The sequence below is a fragment of the Giraffa tippelskirchi genome, chromosome 1 (assembly GCF_054371585.1).
Source record: "Giraffa tippelskirchi isolate mGirTip1 chromosome 1, T2T-mGirTip1v1.2.pri, whole genome shotgun sequence".
In the NCBI taxonomy this organism is placed as follows: domain Eukaryota; kingdom Metazoa; phylum Chordata; class Mammalia; order Artiodactyla; family Giraffidae; genus Giraffa; species Giraffa tippelskirchi.
In genome coordinates this window covers 143631376-143653703 of record NC_137275.1, presented here as the reverse complement: position 1 = coordinate 143653703, position 22328 = coordinate 143631376, and the positions used below count along the sequence as shown (strand labels likewise).

Below are 22328 nucleotides of genomic sequence, written 5' to 3'. Positions count from 1 at the left end.
CTATAGCTTGCAGTGTAGCTATGAAGAAATCCAAAGTTATTCTGATTCCTGAAATCCTGAGTGTATGTTTATGTGAACCTAATGTTGGTTTTTATTTTTCCTCTCTGGAAGCTTTTAGAATCTTCTCTTTGCCCTGGTACTCTGTAATTTCAATGACGATGTGTATTGATGTGAATCTTCTTTCATTTGTTGCACTGGTAATTGATGGCTTTTTTAATGTGGAAATCAAGGCCCTTGAATTCTGGGGAATTTTCTTTATTATTTTGTCATTAATTTCTTTCCCTCTACTGATCTGCTCTTTCTTTCTGGAACTTCTCTTACTTGGACCCTGAATTCTGTACTGGTCTTACATTTTTTTTTCTTTTCTGTCCCTGTTTTCTTCTCTCTACACTTTTACTTCACTTTCAAGGTGATTTGCTTAATGTTATCTTTCACCTTTTTTTGTTGTGCTAACGTATTTAAATTCAAATGCTCTTAATGTTTTCTAAATGTTCCTCTGGAATTGTAGCCTCATAGTGAGATTTTTTTTCCCTGGGGAGCAAGTAAATATTCACTTAAGTTTTCTTCTAGATTCTCTTATTACTTTTCTTTTATATTTAATTCCTAAATCCATTTGGAATTTTTTACTTACATAGTAGTGTGTTAGGATTTCTCTTCCCCATTAACTAATCAGTTTTTCTAAAAACCATTCATGGATTAATCATTATCACCTTTTTCTTTTCTATTGGTTTGCACTGTCTGTTTTTATCATGTATGTCATTGTCAGTGTCTTCTTACTAACATTCATCTTTCTAGTCTTACATTTTTCCTTGATGCTGAAGATTAGGCAGGATAGTTCAGTTCAGTTCAGTTCAATTGCTCAGTTCAGTTTGGTCGCTCAGTCGTGTCCGACTCTTTGCGACCCCATGAATTGCAGCACGCCAGGCCTCTCTGTCCATCACCAACTCCTGGAGTATACCCAAACCCATGTCCATCGAGTCGGTGATGCCATCCAACCATCTCATCCTCTCTCGTCCCCTTCTCCTCCTGCCCCCAATCCTTCCCAGCATTAGGGTCTTTTCCAATGAGTCAACTCTTCGCATGAGGTGGCCAAAGTATATGAGTTTCAGCTTCAACATCAGTCCTTCCAATGAACACCCAGGACTGATCTCCTTTAGGATGGACTGGTTGGATCTTCTTATAGTCCAAGGGACTCTCAAGAGTCTTCTCCAACACCATAGTTCAAAAGCGTCAATTCTCCGGTGCTCAGCTTTCTTCACCATCCAACTCTCACATCCATACATGACCACTGGAAAAACCATAGCCTTGACTAGACGGACCTTTGTTGAGTTTACTAAATCTGTTTTGTGTCATTCCTTAATGATACCCTGTCTATTCCAAGCAATTGAATGTCTTCTTATTCATTGTTGTAAGACAGTTATATCAATCCTTTTTTATTTTTCTGGCTTTTTTCATTAATTTTACTTCATCCTGGGAGTGAATCTTTTTGGTTAATATAGCTTTCTAGTCAGGTCATTTGTTTACCATTATTCATGTAAACCCTGTTTAATGTTCAATCTGAGACTGAACTGCAACCTTATACAATTTATGGTATAAAATATCTACCACTTATTTATACTTCAAATGTTTTTTGTCAGTGAAAAAGGAAAGTGAGAATTTGGAGTCGTACTTTATGTTCAGCCTATTTGTATTGTCCATTTAATCTTTTTTCGCTGCAAATGTACTGTGAATTGGCTCACATTTACCATTGTCAGTCTTGCATAGTTTTTATTCCAATAAATTGATCTGACTGTCATAGCTTTGGGATACTTGAGCAATTTACTATTTTAATAAATTCAAAAGCATTGACTCTCTCTAGTTTTATTATATAGTTGCTTACCTCACTGAGCTGTATTTAATTATATCTCATTCTTGGAGGGCATTCAAATTCCTCCTTTCAGCTCTCCAATGTAAGACTCATTGCCAGTGACAGACACAGTAGTAGAAATTGACTGTACTGAATTGAAAGGAAAAATAAACACATTATACTTTACTTATGGGACATTGGCTTTTAACTTTTGTTCTACCAATCAGACTATGAAAGATTTAGATCTTACCATGATAGAAATGTATTAGGGCTTCCCTGATAGCTCAGTTGGTAAAGAATCCGCCTGTAATGCAGGAGACCTGGGTTTGATCCCTGGGCTGGGAAGATCCCCTGGAGAAGGGAAAGGCTACCCACTCAAGTGTTCTGGCCTGGAGAATTCCATGGTACAGTCCATGGGGTCACAAAGAGTCAGACTGGACTGAATGACTTTCACTTTCACACTTTCATGATAGGAATGTAAAACAAACTTTTGTTTAGGAAGGAAATTTTATGCTTACAGGAATTTAGTCATTATACTTGTTATATAGATCAAGTTTTTAAAATATTAGCAACTGAAAAAAGTTGTGGTTTTACTCCTTTGTCCCACTGGTATTTACATCTAATAGCATGACAATTACTTTTTGTCAACAATTTAAGTTTTCTTATACCATTTTCTAAATATATAAATTGTCAGACTCTGAGAGAGAAATTCAGAAGACCAAGGAGACTAACCCAGAAATTAAGTTTAGGTAGAGAAAGATCATGGTTATTTTCTTCCAGGTATTTCAAACTCCTCCAGTGATATGGTACTTGAGTTGATCCATTCTAGCTTGTGGTTATTTCCTCGTTTATTCTTTACTCGAAGCTCCTATGTTGATGAACTTATTTTTCTATGTACTGGGAAATTCTTAGCTCAGATTCTAAAGATGTTCTGATAATATTGGTATCCTGGTAACACTTACTCAGAGGTAAATTTTTGTGATTCAGAGTTGTTTGGTCAGAGTACTGTCTCTAGTACTTTTCTTTGCAAGTGGTAGGCTTTTAATAATTGTGTACCAAATGAAATATCTGCAGCACTATTACAAGACCTATCATGCATATAGAATTTGAGCGGATAAAGAAATTAGGAGTGGTTTTTGCATTCTGATAGCACTTAGGATATGCTGGGACCTGAGATGCAAAGGCAGTGAAGATGTCACCCCTATTTTTGGTAAGCCAAACTGGCAAGTACATGAGCTCTTCAGAGTTAAATTGCTTTGCTCTAGTCCTAACTCCAGTATGTACTACTCTGTTATTAATACCTTGGGCAAATTATTTGGCCTTTATGAACTTCAGTTTTATCATTTGGAACATGATAATCATGATTTTTATAAAGTGCCAAGGAGAGCATTTGCAGTCACTGTTCAATAGATGTTAGCTGTTACTATTAGAGCAGTCATTATGGATCATATGCTCAAGCTGAATTGGAATAAAGCTAGAGTGAATATTAAACAAAAAGAAGATTACCTGGTGGAGGCAATCTTCCTTCCCTTGACCTTATTTGACTCTCAAAGGTTAAAGTTCAAGACCCTAAGCCACTTATTTAGTTATACCATTATGATATAATATGAACCACAGAAGAAAAAAAAATTACACTGTGTTTAGATTTCTTTGATGTTGCTGCATTTCTTCAGATTCTTATAAGAAAAAGAAATGATTAGCTTTTCAGCACGTCCAGCAGTGAACTGCTTTCTACTGTATTACTGAAATATGAAGTAATATTGTGAGTAGACATGTCAAATAATTGAGGAAGATGGAATTAACTGATATTCAAAAGCAGTATAGTGCATTGTACCCCTTTTTTGTAAAATAAATCACTAAAAAAAACTCTTTCACTGTTAAAATTATTTAAGAATTCTTTTACGCTTCTGTTTGTATGTATCATCCTAGCATATTCACTCTTTGTTTTATAAAATTTCACATTTTGCCAAATCACTATGCAGTACACCTGAAACTCACCCATGTACACTAAATCAAGTGCACTTCAATACAAATTTTAATTCATGTTTTATCTTTTCATTTCTACCTTAACACATAATGTTACCACTGTCTTATAAATGGCAAATACCTTTGTATACATAAAATTTACTTCCATTTTTTCACAGGACAGTCTTGTGCAAAGATATTTCAGCAATTATCGAAGGGAGTTTATAATATATGATCTAGGAATTCACTTTATATTTCAGGTCTAGTTTTATAAAACATAAGTCAGAAAAGTTAAAGAAAACCAGATACCACTTTGGATATTTACCTCTTACTTCCATATGATGAACATGCCTTGAATTTTTTTTTCACTGGTGTCTTAATTTTTTAATGTTAATTTATAACTGTCTCTTATATACTGTTAAAGTATGAGCTCTCTCATAGTTTTAAAAAAGAGGCTAGTTATAGACATTAATTATATCTCTCATCTGGAAACCAAAATGAATAATAACAAAGCCCTCTATATTTCTCAATTTATAAGTGGATAGCACTACTCATGATTTTCATTATAGGACTCTGAAAGATTATGCTGCTTTCTGCGTAACTTGTACAGTGTTGCTCACATGGATATTTTTTGTGGAATCCAGAGTAAAATTTTTCTACTCTGTTCTTTATGCGATTGACTCCAGGGAGATGCTGAGTTTTGTCTCTCCTGCTTTTTTCTTGTATGTTTAGTCCAATTATAGGAAGAAGACTTAACATGATAACTCTTTATCCTATTATATACAGCCTGGAATCTTCTATTTTTTTCATTTCTCCCAGTATAGAAGGGAGGAGTAAACTGAGATCTGAACTTCCATCCTCATTCTGTCACTAACTTTGTAATTCCCTCCATGCTTTACCTCTGTCATCTGTAAAATAAAGTCGTTTACCTAAATGAACTCAACAAGACTCTTCCGACTCTTAAAAAACAATCCTATGGTTCTTTTAAAAATCGTAGTGAAAAGCAGATAACGTGATATATACATTCTTATCAAAATGATAGGTATACTGTATACAATTTTTCATCTTGCAAGCCAAATTTCTGTACCCACTGAACAAGTCCCCATTTCTCCCTTCTCCCAGCTCTTGATAACCACCATTCAACTTTCTTTCTCTAAGACTGGCTAGTTTAGATACCTCATACGATAGAACTATGTGATATTTGTCCTTCTGTGACTGGCTTGTTTCACATAGCATAATGTCCTCAAGATTTATCCATATCCATATTGTAGTATATGACAGGATTTCCTTGTGTATGTATATTCCACATTTTCTTTATCTATCCATCCATTGATAGTATTTAGGTTATTTCCATCTCTTGGCTATTGTGAGTAATGCTGCAGTGAACATGGAGGTGCTTAATATCTCTTTGAGATCCTGATTTCAGTTCCTTTGAAATATTTGATTTGAAACAGTTTTAATTACCCATGTGTATTTTATTATAGAAATCAACAGTGCCAGATGAAACAAGTCAAACAATTAAAGTTTCTTGACATTCCATAAAATATTACAGATAAGTTTGTGTTTCAATCAAAAGACTATTGTTTTAGAATAAGTAGCTAATAGCAACTGAGCAGTTAACTTGTGTGTGTGTGGGTGTGAGTGAATAAATTTCAAAAGAGACTACTGCCTGTACTGATATTCCCAGAAGTGGAATTGCTGGATCATGTTAGTTTTTAATTTTTTGAGGAACCTCCGTATTGTTTTTCGTAGTGACTGCACCATTTTACTTTTAACCAACATTGCCCAAGGGTTGCAGTTTTTCTCCATCCTTGCCAACAGCTGTTATTTTCTAGTGTATTGATAATGGCCATTCTAACAGGTGTCAGGTGATATCTCATCATGGTTTTGATTTGCATTTCCCTGACGATTAATGATATTAAGCATCTTTTCATGTATCTGTGGCCCTTTGTATTTCTTCTTTGGAAAATGTCTGTTCAAGTCCTTTGTTCATTATTTAATTGGGTTATTTGTTGATTTTTTGCTATTGATGTTTAAATAGTTCATCAGTGTTGATTCTGTTTTTATGGCAGAATAATATTCTATCATATGGGTATACTACATTTTATTTATCCCTTCATCAGTTGATGGATGTTTGCATTGTTTCCACTGTTTGGCTATTGTGAATTCTACTGCTGTGAACATTCACATGTAAGTTTTTGTATGGATATATGCTTTAATTTCTCTTGGGTAAGTACCTATGAGTACAGTTACTAAATCATATGGTAATTCTATTTAGCCAATTGAGAAACTGACAGACTATTTTCCTAAGGGGCTGCACCATTTAACTTTCCCACTGGCAGTGTATGAAGGTCCTGATTTCTCCACATCCTTGTCAGTATTTGCTATGATCTGTCTTTTCAAGTCATCCTATTTGGTATGAGGTGGTGCATTATTTGGTTTTGATTTGCATTTATGTTATAGTTAATGCTGGTTGAGTATTTTTTCCTGTCTTTATTGGTCATTTGTCTTCTTTGGAGAAATATCTATTCAGATCCGTTGCTCTTTTAAAATTGGATTATTTGTCCTTTATTATGGAAGATTCTTGATATATTTATATTCTGGATATATAAGTCCCTCATTAGATGTATGATTTGCAGGTACTTTCTTCAATTCCATAGGTTCTTTTTATTTTCATTTTCTTTATAGTGTCTTAGAAAAACTTTTTGTTGTTGTTGGCATATAGTTGCTTTACAATGTTGAGTTAGTTACTGCTATACTGCAAAGTAAATCACCTATATGCATACATACATCCCCTCTTTTTTGGATTTCCTTCCCATTTAGGTCACCACAAAGCGCTGAGTGGAATCCCTGTGCATATACAATAGATTCTCATTAATTCTCTATTTTATACATGATAGTGTATATATGTCAATCCCAATCTCTCATTTCATCCCGCCTCATCTCTTCTTGCCCCTTCACCTCCCCCCTTCTCCCCCCGCCACCACTATCCATATGTCCATTCTCTCTGTCTGTGTCTCTGTTTCTGCTTTGCAAATAAGTTCACTGTATCATTTTCTAGATTCCACATATAAGTGATATGTGATATTTGTTTTTCTCTTTCTGGTTTACTTCACTCTGTAAGACAGTCACTATGTCCATCTACAAGTTTGTGAATTCTACAATTTCATTCCTTTTATAGTGTCTTTTGAAGGACAAATATTTTTAATTTGATGAAATATATTTAATTTTGTTGCTCATGCTTTTGGTGTCATATCCAAGAAGGCTTTGCCTAACTCAAGGTCAGAAAGATCTACTCCTATCTTTTATTTAAGAGTTTTACAGTTTTTGTTTTTACATTTTAGTCTCAACTCTATTTTGAGTTAATTTTTACTCAAAAATTATTAATGTGGTATGAGGAAGGGATCCAAATTAATTCTTTTGTAGGTAGAAATATACTTTTCAAAATCCGACACTATTTTTCAAAGAGACTCTTCTTTCCCCATCATGTTTTCTTGGTCTGTCTAAAATCAGTTAAGATAAATGACAGGTTTTATTTCTAGATACTGAGTTCTATTTCGTTGATCTATATTTGCATTATTATTCCAGTACAACTATATTTTGATTGCTGTAACTTTGTAGGACGTTTTGTATTTGAGAAAGTTGAATGTTAAAACTTCATTCCTTTTCAAGATTGTTTTGGCTCTTCACGATCGCTTGTTTTCACATGAATTTTAGGATCAATTTCTCAATTTTGGCAAAGAGGCTAGCTGGAATTTTGATTGGGTTTGTATTGAATCTGTAGATGTGTTTGGGAAATATTGTCATCTTAATAATAAAAGTTCAGTTCAGTTCAGTCTCTCAGTCGTGTCCAACTCTTTGCGACCCCATGAATCACAGCACACCAGGCCTCACTGTCCATCACCAACTCTAGGAGTCTACACAAACCCATGTCCATCGAGTCAGTGATGCCATCTAGCCATCTCATCCTCTGTCATCCCCTTCTCCTCCTATCCCCAATCCTTCCCAGCGTTAGGGTCTTTTCCAGTGAGTCAACTCTTCACATGAGGTGGCCAAAGTATTGGAGTTTCAGCTTCAACATCAGTCCTTCCAGTGAACACCTAGGACTGATCTCCTTTAGGATGGACTGGCTGGATCTTCTTGCAGTCCAAGGGACTCAAGAGTCTTCTCCAACACCACATTTCAAAACCATCAATTCTTCAGCGCTCAGGTTTCTTCACCATCCAACTCTCACATCCATACATGACTACTGGAAAAGCCACAGCCTTGACTAGATGGACCTTTGTTGGCAGAGTAATGTCTCTGCTTTTTAATATGCTATCTAGGTTGGTCATAACTTTCCTTCCAAGGAGGAAGCATCTTTTAATTTCATGGCTGCAATTACCATCTGCAGTGATTTTGGAGCCCTAAAAAATAAAGTCAGCCACTGTTTCCACTGTTTCCCCATCTATTTCCCATGAAGTGATGGGACCAGATGCCATGATCTTAATTTTCTGAACGTTGAGCTTTAAGCCAACTTTTTGACTCTCCTCTTTCACTTTCATCAAGAGGCTCTTTAGTTCTTCTTCACTTTCTGCCATAAGGATGGTGTCATCTGCATATCTGAGGTTATTGATATTTCTCCCAGCAATCTTGATTCCAGCTTGTGTTTCTTCTAGCCGGGCGTTTCTCATGATGAACTCTGCACATAAGTTAAATAAGCAGAGTGACAGTATTCAGCCTTGACGTGCTGCTTTTCCTATTTGGAACCAGTCTGTTGTTCCATGTCCAGTTCTAACTGTTGCTTCCTGATCTGCATACAGGTTTCTCAAGAGACAGGTCAGATGGTCTGGTATTCCCATCTCTTGAAGAATTTTCCACAGTTTATTGTGATCCACACAGTCAAAGGCTTTGGCATAGTCAATAAAGCAGAAATAGATGTTTTTCTGGAACTCTCTTGCTTTTTCAATGATCCAGTGGATGTTGGAAATTTGATCTCTGGTTCCTCTGCCTTTTCTATATCCAGGTTGAACATCTGGAAGTTCACGGTTCACCTATTGCTGAAGCCTGGCTTGGAGAATTTTGAGCATTACTTTACTAGCATGTGAGATGAGTGCAATTGTGCGGTAGTTTGAACATTCTTTGGCATTGCCTTTCTTAGGGATTGGAATGAAAACTGACCTTTTCCAGTCCTGTGGCCACTGCTGAGTTTTCCAAATTTGCTGGCATATTGAGTGCAGCACTTTCACAGCATCATCTTTCAGGATTTGAAATAGCTCAACTGGAATTCCATCACCTCCACTAGCTTTGTTTGTAGCGATGCTTTCCAAGGCCCACTTGACTTCACATTCCAGGATGTCTGGCTCTAGGTGAGTGATCACACCATCGTGATTATCTGGATCGTGTAGATCTTTTTTGTACAGTTCTTCTGTATATTCTTGCCACCTCTTCTTAATATCTTCTGCTTCTGTTAGGTCCATACCGTTTCTGTCCTTTATCGAGCCCATCTTTGTATGAAATGTTCCCTTGGTATCTCTAATTTTCTGGAAGAGATCTCTAGTCTTTCCCATTCTGTTGTTTTCCTCTCTTTCTTTGCAATGATCTCTGAGGAAAGCTTTCTTATCTCTCCTTGCTATTCTTTGGAACTCTGCATTCAAATGGGACTATCTTTCCTTTTCTCCTTTGCTTTTGCCTTCTCTTCTTTTCACAGCTGTTTCAAAGACCTCCTCAGACAGCCATTTTGCTTTTTTGCATTTCTTTTCCATGCGGATGGTCTTGATCCCTGTCTCCTGTACAATGTCTCAAACCTCTGTCCATAGTTCATCAGGCACTCTGTCTATCAGATCTAGGCCCTTAAATCTATTTCTCACTTCCACTGTATAATCATAAAGGATTTGATTTAGGTCATTCCTGAATGGTCTAGTGGTTTTCTCTACTTTCTTCAATTTAAGCCTGAATTTGGCAATAAGGAGTTCATGATCTGAGCCACAGTCCACTCCCGGTCTTGTTTTTGCTGACTGTGTAGAGCTTTTCCATCTTTGGCTGCAAAGAATATAATCAATCTGATTTTGGTGTTGACCATCTGGTGATGTCCATGTGTAGAGTCTTCTCTTGTGTTGTTGGAAGAGGGTGTTTGCTACGACCAGTGCATTCTCTCGGCAGAACTCTATTAGCCTTTGCCCTGCTTCATTCTGTACTCCAAGGCCAAATTTGCCTGTTACGCCAGGTGTTTCCTGATTTCCTACTTTTGCATTCCAGTCCCCTATAATGAAAAGTACATCCTTTTTGGATGTTAGTTCTAAAAGGTCTTGTAGGTCTTCATAGAACTGTTCAACTTCAGCTTCTTCAGCGTTACTGGTCGGGGCATAGACTTGAATTGCCATGATATTGAATGGTTTGCCTTGGAAGTCAACAGAAATCATTCTGTCGTTTTTGAGATTGCATCCAAGTACTGCATTTCGGACTCTTTTGTTGACCATGATGGCTATTCCATTTCTTCTAATGGATTCCTTCCCACGGTAGTAGATAAAATGGTCCTCTGAGTTAAATTGATCCATTCCAGTCCATCTTAGTTCGCTGATTCCTAGAATGTCGACGTTCACTCGACGTTCACTCTAGCCATCTCCTGTTTGATCACTTCCAATAATAAAAGTCATCCAATCAAAAAATGATTTGCTTTTCTTATTTTATTGTGGTATGCATAGAGATTGAAATATGAACCTGCAAGGAAATTTCTGTTTATTAATTCCCATAAAGTACAATTGATTTTAATTGTTTTGTTTTGGAATAACATCACTGAATATCTCATTATGTTGCTTATTAGAATTGTAAGCTTCTTTTTTTTTTTTTAAAGAATTTGTAAGCTTCTGTAGGGCAGGATAGATCATAACTTTTTTATTACAGAGAATTAATGTTGTGATTTTAGCACCACAAACCCTAGAGTATTTAAACATGTATAAAGGGATAGAACAAGAGCTCAAAGGTAATTTAAAAATAAATAGGATATTAGAGATACTGTAAATTTATCATTAACAACAAATGGCTAACTGGCATTTTTTGTCTTTTATTTCATATATATTCATAGTATTCCTTTGGAGAAAAATGAAATAATGATTGCTTTATAGATTTATTTCTTTTAAGAAGGCATAATTTGTATGTTCTTTAAATTCATTTTAGGTACCGAATCTGATTCCAGTTTTGATGTTCAAATTAGGAAGACCACTGGCACCTGTGTTATACAATGATATCTTGTATACTTTACCTACACTTGGTGTTCACAAGGTTTGTATATTAACCGATTAACTTGGGAGCAGAAAAAAGTGAGGCATGAAGAATACATTGAATTTTGTTTCTTATCATGTGAAATTTTGACCCTTTAATTTTGCTACGATCACTACTTCGTTGGGCCAAAAATATTTGTTAAAATATTTAAGAATTAGTTTTTAAAATCATCTTTTCATCATGTTTTCCCACTGGCTATATTGTCTGACGTAGGATCTATATGCTCCCAGAATTGCTAACTAGCTCCTCCCAAAGGTATCTCTGACCTCAGAGAAGATAGGTAATACTGTAGTAAGCTCCGTTTCAGTCTTTATTTTATAATAAGAGGTTTTAAGTTTTTTTGTTACCATTGGGATTTTATCCACATTTGCATTTATGAAACCAAAGTTTCTTCAATATTTTATAGGTGTGCATAGGACAGATTCTACGAGTAATTCAACTTCTTGGAACCACTCCACAACTAAAAGCTGTCACTTTGCGCTTGTTGACATCTTTGTGGGAAAAACAGGTAAGCTCAGATACACACTTGTGTGGATATTAAGCATGTCCCTTTCACTGAAGAAAATGAATTTTGTCATTATGCATGACAGTGCTTTGATATAGTGATATTAGTGAATGGCATAAATGGTTGCATTGAGAAATTTTAATTTAGTGTTGTACTTTTGATCTATGAAGCTGTCAGTTGTGATTGACTCTCAGAGAGAGATTGAGAATAGAAAATCATCTTGTTTCCTTAATTTTGAAATCTGTTTTTCCATTTTTGTGAAAAAGTAATAGAAATTTAAGTGATCAGAGCCTTTGTAATTAAAGTGAGGTTTTGCCATTTTTTTTCTAGTTTTATGAAATGAGCAGTACATAGATCTGCAAGAAAATCTCTAGCAATCATAACAGCATTCTTCTTTGCTGATTAGAAGAAATACATTATAATTTGCAATGCAAATGTAAGATTTAGAGATGAAAATGTTTCATAGAAGGAGATAATGATTATTCAACTCAAGTTGTAAAATTACCTTTTTTGTGAAACCGCCTTCTTAGGATCGTGTCTATCCTGAACTGCAGCGTTTCATGGCCATGTCTGATGTGCCCTCTCTTTCTGTGGGCAAGGAAGTCCAATGGGAGAAACTAATTGCTAAAGCAGCATCGATCAGAGATATATGTAAGCAAAGGTAAGGCATGCTTGACCCTTGGGAATGTATATCATGATACATATTATTGCATTTATATATATATATAATTGCATGATATATTTTCGCATTTATTTTGCATGATATATATATTTGTATTTAATCTTTTTATTGCAAGCAAGACACTAGGAAAGATAGGTAGAGGATATTTGAGTAAGAATAAATGAATATTAAGCACAAGTTGTCTGATTGTAAAATTTAGTAACATCAGGCAATTACTTTGAGTAGCAGGCATGTCTTTTCAGGTCTAGTCTTATATCTAAGTTTAGCAGATATTTATATAATTTTCTGGATAACAATTTAATGTTGTAATAAAACATAAGATGTTATGTTTTGTATTTTTCCTTTTATCAATTCCTGAAACCTAAGCAGTGGGTTATAGGTCAGATTGTTCTTTCTTATAGTCTCCTTATGTGATGCTTGATTTTTTTTGATCTATGAATAATAAATGCTGGAGATGATATGGAGAAAAGAGAATTCTCTTGCACGATGGCTGGATTTGTAAATTGACACAGCCACTATGGAGAACAGTATAGAGATTCCTTAAAAACCTATGCTTGATTTTTGTAAGATGTTTTAATAGAGAAGGCCTTATTTGTGACTCATTGAATGGAATTAATTGTTAGGAACTATTACAGGGAAGGAAATGACCTTGAATTCTTGTATATGCTCAGGGGTTTAGAAAGACTTGAAGATATTAGGGAGATGCTGCTGCTCTTCTAGGTTATGGGTTAATAGCTAGGCAGGTGTTCCTAAGATTGAAATAACGCTAAGCAGAGTTCCACCTCATCAGATTTCTATTTTCTTGAATTAGGTCAAAATCTTTAGCGAGGAAATAGATTTAATACATTTGAAATAGGTTGTAATCTTGCAGTTTAATGTTGATTGAGCCACTGCACTGTAGAATTCTTAGAGCATCATCCTCACTTTTGTCAATGATGAAACTGTGAATGGTACTTCCTGAAGCTTTACAATGAATGAGTTGGCCTGGATGCTGATGATACAGATGATTCCTGTGTTAGGTAAAATCTCAGATCAGACTGTATTTAAGCCTTGGCAGTTTTGCCTCTTTTCTAAGCTCCAACCTTTTGGCAACACAAAAAATCACTTGGTCTAAAAGTTATACACATGTATCCCAAGACCTCAGAGTTTAGATTCTCTTGAGGTATTGGCATGGAAAAAAATTAAGAGATGAAAGCTGATGTTTTAATTTTGCATACTTAAAGCTGAGGCTCAGGAGAGGTTAAAGATCAGACCAGACCAGAGTCTTTCAAAAACTTATTTAGTGCACCTGTCAGTTACCACCTCAAGATCCTATCAAAATTTTCCACTTTTGCTAAATGATTTCCCTTGGTGGATTTCATAGAATTCAATCAGGCAATTTTTTAATTGATATTTTGTTAAGTAGAGAGAAATATATCACTGAGGGGTTACAAGGAATGCAGACCTGAGCGTTTCTTTATGAAGTTAAAAGCATTCTGGAGCTAGCACAATATATGTACAATAGAGGAATGAGAGGAAGAAGAGTCAGTGAATCTGGCACAGTTCCTGACAAGAGATAAGAGCTCAGTCAGTGGTAGTTCATATTATTATTATTAACTTTATCATCATACACTCTCATCACGAGAGGCATAACCATCTAAGTTTGTAACACTACCATAATCAGTCATCTTTGATCTCATAACCCTGACTTTACTGATGATCTCAATAAGGTAAGTCATTTCTTTTCACTATTACTATAGACTTGAGTTTTTGTTGATTCAGACAATAGGATATTTTTCTTCACATTCTTCTTTGTTTTGGCTCTGCCACGCAGCATGTGGGACACTAGTTCCCCAATCAGGGATCAAACTCATGCCCCTGCAGTGAAAACACAGAATACAGACTATAGGTTTTGTGATTCAGGGAGAATAAAATTTGTTAATAAGTGTCTTCTTTTTGGGCTAATAATATGAAAAATGAGCCTGAGGTTATAGCAGAAATGATGAAGTTGCAAATCTTTGAAAGAAAAGCATATTTGTTGAGGGTCCATGTTTAACAGGCATGAGGGTAAAGAAAAGCATTAGTGTTTTTTATTCAGGCAAAAGACCTTAGAGTAGTAATATAGCTCTTTGACTTTAATCTTGTGTCTAAATGTCATTTCTTTAGGCCGTATCAGCATGGTGCCGATATGTTGGCAGCTATTTCCCAGGTGCTGAATGAATGCAGTAAGCCTGACCAAGCTACTCCAGCAGCCTTGGTGTTACAAGGTCTTCATGCACTCTGCCAAGCTGAGGTGGGCCTTTTTGAATTGTTTGTATAATTTGGAAGAAAATAATTTACAAGGCATTGTACTTAAAAGGATGTAAGACAGAGTCTAGTAACTGAAAATCAGACTGTTTATTTCCAGAGATCATTCTTTGTTCAGTAGAGTGAAGCAAGATTGTCTACAAATTCTCTGTAAAGGGGAGTCTTGAAACATGTAGACGTTCGCTAGAGGCTAAAGAAAACCATGCTTTAGGTTCTTCTTTGTTGTTTATTCTTGATAATATAAAAGGAAGAATAATGCTTATAGAAGAAATCTTGAGTATATTTGTTTCTTGGTTCTGTGATTAGAGAGCTTTAGAAGCAGAGGAGGTGAGGAAATTGACATGGTATCTCAGTTTTATAGATAGCAAAAACTTTTGTTGGCTTGAAGATTGGCAAAAGATTCTTTGTTTCCTGGTGATCATATTGGGTAGGATAGATTAGTGTTAGAACTGAGCCTCTAAATCATCTTCTGAACTTTAGACTGCTTCCAAAAGTACAGCACAGCAAGGGAATCTTTAATGTTTTGGAGAAATGTAATAATTACATCAAAGGTCATTCACTGACCAAACAAAATTTTTTAATGTTTTTATATAGTCTTGTAAATAGCTTTATTATTATTTTTAATGGAAGTTAATTTAGAATATATTAGTTTCAGGTGGACAGCATAGTAATTCAATACTTCTATAGATTATATTCCCTTTAAGTTATTAAAAAAATAATGGCTAAATTTCACTGTGCTGTACAATATATTCCTGTTTATTTATTTTATGTGTAGTATTTTTTATGTGTAGTATTTTGTATCTCTTAATCCTATCCCCTTACCTTCCCTCATCCCTCTTCCTTCTCCCCATTGAGAATCACTTATTTGTTCTCTGTATCTGTGAGTCCATTTCTAATTTATGATATACATTTGTTTGTTTTATCTTTTAGTTTCCACGTATAAGTGATAACGTAGTGTATTTATCTTTCTGTGTCTGACTTATTTTACTAGGTGTAACAATCTCTAAGTTCATACATATTGTTGCAGATTACAGAATTTCATTCTCATTTATGGCTGAGTAATAGCTGACTGTGGCTCAAATCATGAACTTCTTATTGCCAAATTCAGACTTAAATTGAAGAAGGTAGGAAAAAACACTAGACCGTTCAGTTCAGATCAGTTCAGTTGCTCACTTGTGTCTGACTCTTTGCAACCCCATGAACCGCAGCATGCCAGGCCTCCCTGTACATCACCAACTCCGGGAGCCCACCCAGACCCATGTCCACTGAGTCGGTGATGCCATCCAACCATCTCATCCTCTGTCATCCCCTTCTCCTCCCACCCTCAATCTTTCCTAGCATGAGGGTCTTTTCAAATGAGTCAGCTCTTTGCATCAGGAGGCCATTCAAGTATGACCTAAATCAAATCCCTAATAATTATACAGTGGAAGTGAGAAATAGATTTAAGGGACTAGATCTGATAGACAGAGTGCCTGATGAACTATGGACAGAGGTGCGTGACATTGTACAGGAGACAGGGAGCAAGACCATACCCAAGAAAAAGAAATGCAAAAAAGCAAAATGGCTGTCTGAGGAGGACTTACAAATAACTTTGAAAAGAAGAGAAGCCAAAAGCAAAGGAGAAAAGGAAACATATACCCATCTGAATGCAGAGTTCCAAAGACTAGCAAGGAGAGATAAGAAAGCCTTCCTCAGTGATCAATGCAAAGAAATAGAGGAAACAATAGAATGGGAAAGACTAGAGATCTCATCAAGAAAATTAGTGATACCAAGGGAACATTTCATGCAAAGATGGGCTCAATAAAGGACAGAAATGGTAAGGACTTAACAGAAGATATTAAGAAGAGATGGCAAGAATACACAGAGGAACTGTACAAAAAAGATCTTCATGACCCAGATAATTACTATGGTGTGATCACTCACCTAGAGCCAGACATCCTGGAATGTGTAGTCAAGTGGGCCTTAGGAAGCATCACTATGAACAAAGCTGGTGGAGGTGATGGAATTCCTGTTGACCTATTTCAAATTTTAAAAGATGATGCTGTGAAAGTGCTGCACTCAATATGCTAGCAAATTTGGAAAACTCAGCAGTGGCCACAGGACTGGAAAAGGTCAGTTTTCATTCCAATCCCTAAGAAAGGCAATGCCAAAGAATGCTCAAACCTACTGCACAATTGCACTCATCTCACATGCTAGTAAAGTAATGCTCAAAATTCTCCAAGCCAGGCTTCAACAATACATGAATTGTGAACTTTCAGATGTTCAAGCTGGTTTTAGAAAAGGCAGAGAAACCAGAGATCAAATTGCCAACATCCGTTGGATCATCGAAAAAGCAAGAGAGTTCCAGAAAAACATCTCTTTCTGCTTTATTGACTATGCCAAAGTCTTGGACTGTGTGGATCACAATAAACTTGGAAAATTCTTCAAGAGATGGGAATACCAGACCAGCTGACCTGCCTCTTGGGAAATCCATATGCATGTCAGGAAGCAACAGTTAGAACTGGACATGGAACAACAGACTGGTTCCAAATAGGAAAAGGAGTACATCAAGGCTGTACATTGTCACCCTGCTTATTTCACTTAAATGCAGAGTACATCATGAGAAATGCTGGGCTGGATGAAGCACAAGCTGGAATCAAGATTCCTGGGAGAAATATCAATAACCTCAGATATACAGATGACACCACCTTTATGGCAGAAACTGAAGAAGAACTAAAGAGCCTCTTGATGAAAGTGAAAGAGGAGAGTGAAAAAGTTGGCTTAAAGCTCAACATTCAGAAAACTAAGATCATGGCATCCAGTCCCATCACTTCATGGCAAATAGTTGGAGAAACAGTGGAAAGAGTGACAGACTTTATTTTTGGGGGCTCCAAAATCACTGCAGATGGTGATTGCAGCCATGAAATTAAAAGATGCTTACTTCTTAGGAGACAAGTTATGACCAACCTAGACAGCATATTAAAAAGCAGAGACATTACTTTGCCAACAAAAGTCCATCTAGTCAAGGCTATGGTTTTTCCAGTAGTCATGTATGGGTGTGAGAGTTGGACTATAAAGAACGCTGAACATCGAAGAATTGATGCTTTTGAACTGTGGTGTTGGAGAACACTCTTGAGAGTCCCTTGGACTGCAAGGAGATCCAACCAGTCCATCCTAAAGGAAATCAGTCCTGAATATTCATTGGAAGGCCTGATGTTTAACCTGAAACTCCAATACTTGGCTTCCTGATGGGAAGAGCTGACTCATTTGAAAAGACCCTGATGCTGGGAATGATTGAAGGCAGGGGGCGAAGGGGATGACAGAGGATGTGATGGTCGGATGGCATCACTGACTCAATGGACATGAGTTTGAGTAAGCTCCGGGAGTTGATGATGGACAGGAAGGCCTGGCATGCTGTAGTTCGTGGAGTTGTAAAGAGTCAGACACAACTGAACGACTGAACTGAACTGAATATTCCATTATGTATATTTGGAATACACCCACACACACACCTCCCCACATCTTTTTCCATTCATCTGTTAATTTAGAGGAAAGTCTTTCAGTTTTTCACCATTTCACCATTGAGTGTGATGTAGGTTTATAATAACTGACCTTTATTATGTTATGATAAATTCCTTTTACACCAACTTTGAGATTTTTCTCTCATGAATTGATTTTCTATCATGAGTGGATATTGAATTTTGTGGAATCATTTTTCTGCATATATAGAGATGATTGGAGAAGGAAATGGCAACCCACTCCAATCTTCTTGCCTGGAGAATTCCATGAACCGAGGAGCCTGATGGGCTCCAGTCCATGGGGTAGCAAAGAGTCAGACACGACTGAGCGACTATCACTCACAGAGATGATCATGTGATTTTTATGTTTTTCTTAATGTGGTGTTCCACATTGATTTGCCAACATTAACTTATCCTCACATTCCTTGAATTAATCCTACTTGATCATGGTGTATGATTCTTTTTATACATCATTGGATGCAGTTGGTAATAATTTTTGAAGGATTGTTGTATCTATATTCATCAAAGTTATTGGCCTGAAACTTTCTTTTTTGTAGTGTCTTTGTCAGGCTTTGGTATAAGGATAATGTTAGTCTTGTAGAATAAATTTGTGAGTGTTCATTCTCTTCAGTTTTTTGAATAGTTTGAGAAGGATAGGTATTAGCACTTCTTCATGTTTTGGGTTAAATTCTCCTGTGAAGCCCTCTGATGCTGGACTTTCTTTGCTGGGAATTTTTTTTTTATTATTATAAATTCATTTTCATTAGTAGTGATCTGTTTGTTCAGATTGTCTGTTTCTTCCTGATTCAGTCTTAACAGTTTGCATGTTTCTAGATATTTGTTCATTTCTTCTAGATTGTTCAATTTGTTAACATATAACTATTTGTAGTATTGTCTTACAATTTTTTGTAACTCTGTTGTATCAATTGTTATTTCTCTTCTTCAATTCTTTTTTTTTTTTTTGGTCCTCTCTCATTTCCTTTTGATGAACCTGGCTATAGTTTATGAGTTTTGCTTATCTTTTCAAAACATCAGCTCTTGGTTTCATTGATCTTTCTGTTTTTGTTTTTATGCCACTGATTTATTTATTTCCTCTCTGTTCTTTATTCTTTCCTTCCTCCTGGTGACTTTGGGCTTTGTTTGTTCTTCTTTTTCTAATTCATTTAGATGGTAGGTTGGGTTGTTTATTTGAGATTTTTCTTGTTTTCTGAAGAAGGACTGTGTCACTGTAAACTTCCATCTTTGAACTGTTTTTGCTGCATCTCATAGATTTTGGGAAGTTGTATTTCCATTTTCAGCTATCTCAGGGTATTTTCAGATTTCCTCTTTGATTTGTTCATTGACCCTTTGTTTTTTGGTTGCATATTGTTTAGTCTCCAGGTATTTGTTATTTTCTCAGTTTTCTTTCTGTAATTGATTTCAAGTTTCATACTACTGTGATTGGAAAAAACGTTTTGACATCATTTATATCCTCTTAAATTTGCTGTAATTTGCTTTGTGGCCTAGAATTTGATCTCTTCTGGAAAATGTTCCATGTGCACTTGAAAAGACTGTGTATTCTATTGCTCTAGGATGGAACATCTTGGAGATATCTATTTAAGGACACCTGGTTTATTGTGTCATTTAAAACTATGGTTGCTTTATTGATTTTCTGTCTAGAAGATGTGTATATACATCCATTGATGTATATGGAGTGCAAAAGTTTCCTATTATCATTTTATTGTCGATTTCTCCCTTTATGTCTGTTAATATTTGCTTTACATATTTAGCATTAGTCACTCAGTCATGTCCATTCTTTGCAACCACATGAATTGTTGCCTGCCAGCTCCCCCGTCCTTGGGATTTTCTAGGCAAGAATACTGGAATGAGTTGGCATTTCCTTCTCCAGGGGGTATTCACAAACCAGGGATCAAACCTGGGTTTCCCACATTGCAGGCAGACTCTTTACCATCTGAGCCACTAGGGAAGCTCCTTATGTATTGTATTGGGTACATATATGTTAAGGAGTGTAACATCTTCTTGTACTTACACCTTTATCATGATATAATGCCCTTCTTTGTCTTTTGTTAAAGACTTTGTTTTAAAATTCTATTTTGTCTGAAATGAGTATTGCTACACCCACTTTCTTGTAATTTCTGATTGTATAAAATATCTTTTTCTTTCCCTTTATGTTTACTCTGTGTGTGTCACTCAGAAGTGAATCTCTTGTAAGCAGCATGTAGACAGGTCTTTTTCTTTTAGTCAGTCAGCCAGCCTATGCCTTTTTATTGGGACATTTAGTCTATTGACATTTAAAATGATTATTGATAGGCATATACTTCAGTTCAGTTCAGTCGCTCAGTCGTGTCTGACTCTTTGTGACCCCATGAACAACAGCACGCCAGGCCTCCCTGTCCATCACCAACTCCCGGAGTCCACCCAAACCCATGTCCATGGAGTCAGTGACGCCATCCAACCATCTCATCCTCTGTTGTCCCCTTCTTCTCCTGCCCTGAATCTTTCCCAGCATCAGGGTCTTTTCAAATGAGTCAGCTCTTCGCATTAGGTAGCCAAAGTATTGGAGTTTCAGGTTCAACATCAGTCCTTCCAATGAACACCCAGGACTGATCTCCTTTAGGATGGACTGGTTGGATCTCCTTGCAGTCCAAGGGACTCTCAAGAGTCTTCTCCAACACCACAGTTCAAAAGCATCAATTCTTCTGCACTCAGCTTTCTTTATAGTCCACCTCTCACATCTGTACATGACCACTGGAAAAACCATAGCCTTGACTGGACGGACCCTTGTTGCCAAAGTAATGTCTCTGCTTTTTAATATGCTGTCTAGGTTGGTCATAACTTTCCTTCCAAAGAGTAAGCGTCTTTTAATTTCATGGCTGCAGTCACCATCTGAAGTGATTTTGGAGCCCAGAAAAATAAAGTCAGCCACTGTTTCCACTGTTCCCCCATCTATTTCCCATGAAGTGATGGGACCAGATACCATGATCTTAGTTTTCTGAATGTTGAGCTTTAAGCCAACTTTTTCACTCTCCTCTTTCACTTTCATCAAGAGGCTCTTTAGTTCCTCTTCACTTTCTGCCATAAGGGTGGTGTCATCTGCATGTACTCATTGCCATTTTATTACTTGTTTTCCAATTGGTTTTGTAGTTCTCTGCTCACTTCTGTTCATTTCTTCCCTTATGGTTTTGTTTTCTTTAGTAGTTTTCTTATGTTTCTTTCTAGTTTTTTTTGTATCTCTTGTAGGTTTTTGATTTGTGGTTCATGTATGTTGACATGTAACCATATCTACTTGTTTTTAAGTGGTGGAATTTGTTTTTTTACTGCTTCAGTCAGTCATCTGGAATTGAAAGTACCACTTTAATAATTGTATTACTTTCACAATAAATAGTTCTACCATTTGGGAATATTTCCTTGTCATTATTTTTTCCAAACAGATATCACCTTGTTTCTGAAACTAAATATAGGAAATAATTTTTTCTGTCACTCCATTGTGCTCTCCACCCATCCTTTCCTTTCTATAAGGCTCTGTTGTCTATAAGTGCTTATTAACTCATAAGAAGTGATTTTTCTCATTCCACTTATGTAAGATATCATTGTTAATTGTAGTTAGTACTGAGGATATAACAAATGTTGCCTGAAGTGTAGAAAGCATCTTTGTTTTTAGAAGGACATATTGTCTACCTAGTATATATATCATTAGCTGTGTGTCCTTTGATTTACTTAACCCCTTTGACCCTTGTTTCCTCAAATGAGGGTGAAATGGCATTACACATAAAATAGATCTAGTAATGTGGGTAATATCTGCCCACATAGGTGCTCTTTAAATGTCAAACTTGTTCCTAAAAAATTGGTTATAGTCAATGCCTTCAAGGAGAGTCTAAGTAGTTTTTTCATCTTTCCCCTAAAACTCATGTAAAATATGGTAGTAACTTAGTTTCTTCTCATAAATGGCATCCTATCCCTTCCCTGCCAAAGCTTTTGGTACTTTTTTGTGTATTGAAAGGAGACCTCTTGAGATTGTTGCATTGTAGCCCTAAATCTATGTCTCCATCCCAAACCACTACTCATAAAGACAGTTCTGAGCCTGCTATCAGACACTCTTGGCAATCTGAATCCATTCAGGATGCTATAATAATAACATAATGAATGGCTTTTTAACATCAATTATTTATTTCTCACAGTTCTGGAGGCTAAAAAGTCCATGTTCAAGGCGCTGGCACTTTCACTTTCTGCTGAGGGCCTACTTCCTGATTCATAGCTGTCTTCTCACTGTAATTTCACATAGCCAGG

General features: G+C 36.3%; 1 protein-coding gene across 12 annotated transcripts in view; it reads left to right on the top strand.

The window, feature by feature from the left end:
* FOCAD (focadhesin) overlaps positions 1-22328 on the top strand; it is a 301886-nt gene that overhangs the window by 132219 nt on the left and 147339 nt on the right. For all 12 annotated transcript variants that reach the window (XR_014076742.1, XR_014076743.1, XM_081569987.1 and 9 more), the window contains 4 exons: positions 10967-11071; positions 11478-11579; positions 12107-12237; positions 14404-14530. Coding sequence is in view for 10 of the 12 variants with exons in the window: in XM_081569987.1 (XP_081426113.1) it covers positions 10967-11071; positions 11478-11579; positions 12107-12237; positions 14404-14530 (465 nt within the window). In the remaining 2 variants the exon portion in view is untranslated. The remainder of the gene's footprint in view (positions 1-10966; positions 11072-11477; positions 11580-12106; positions 12238-14403; positions 14531-22328) is intronic.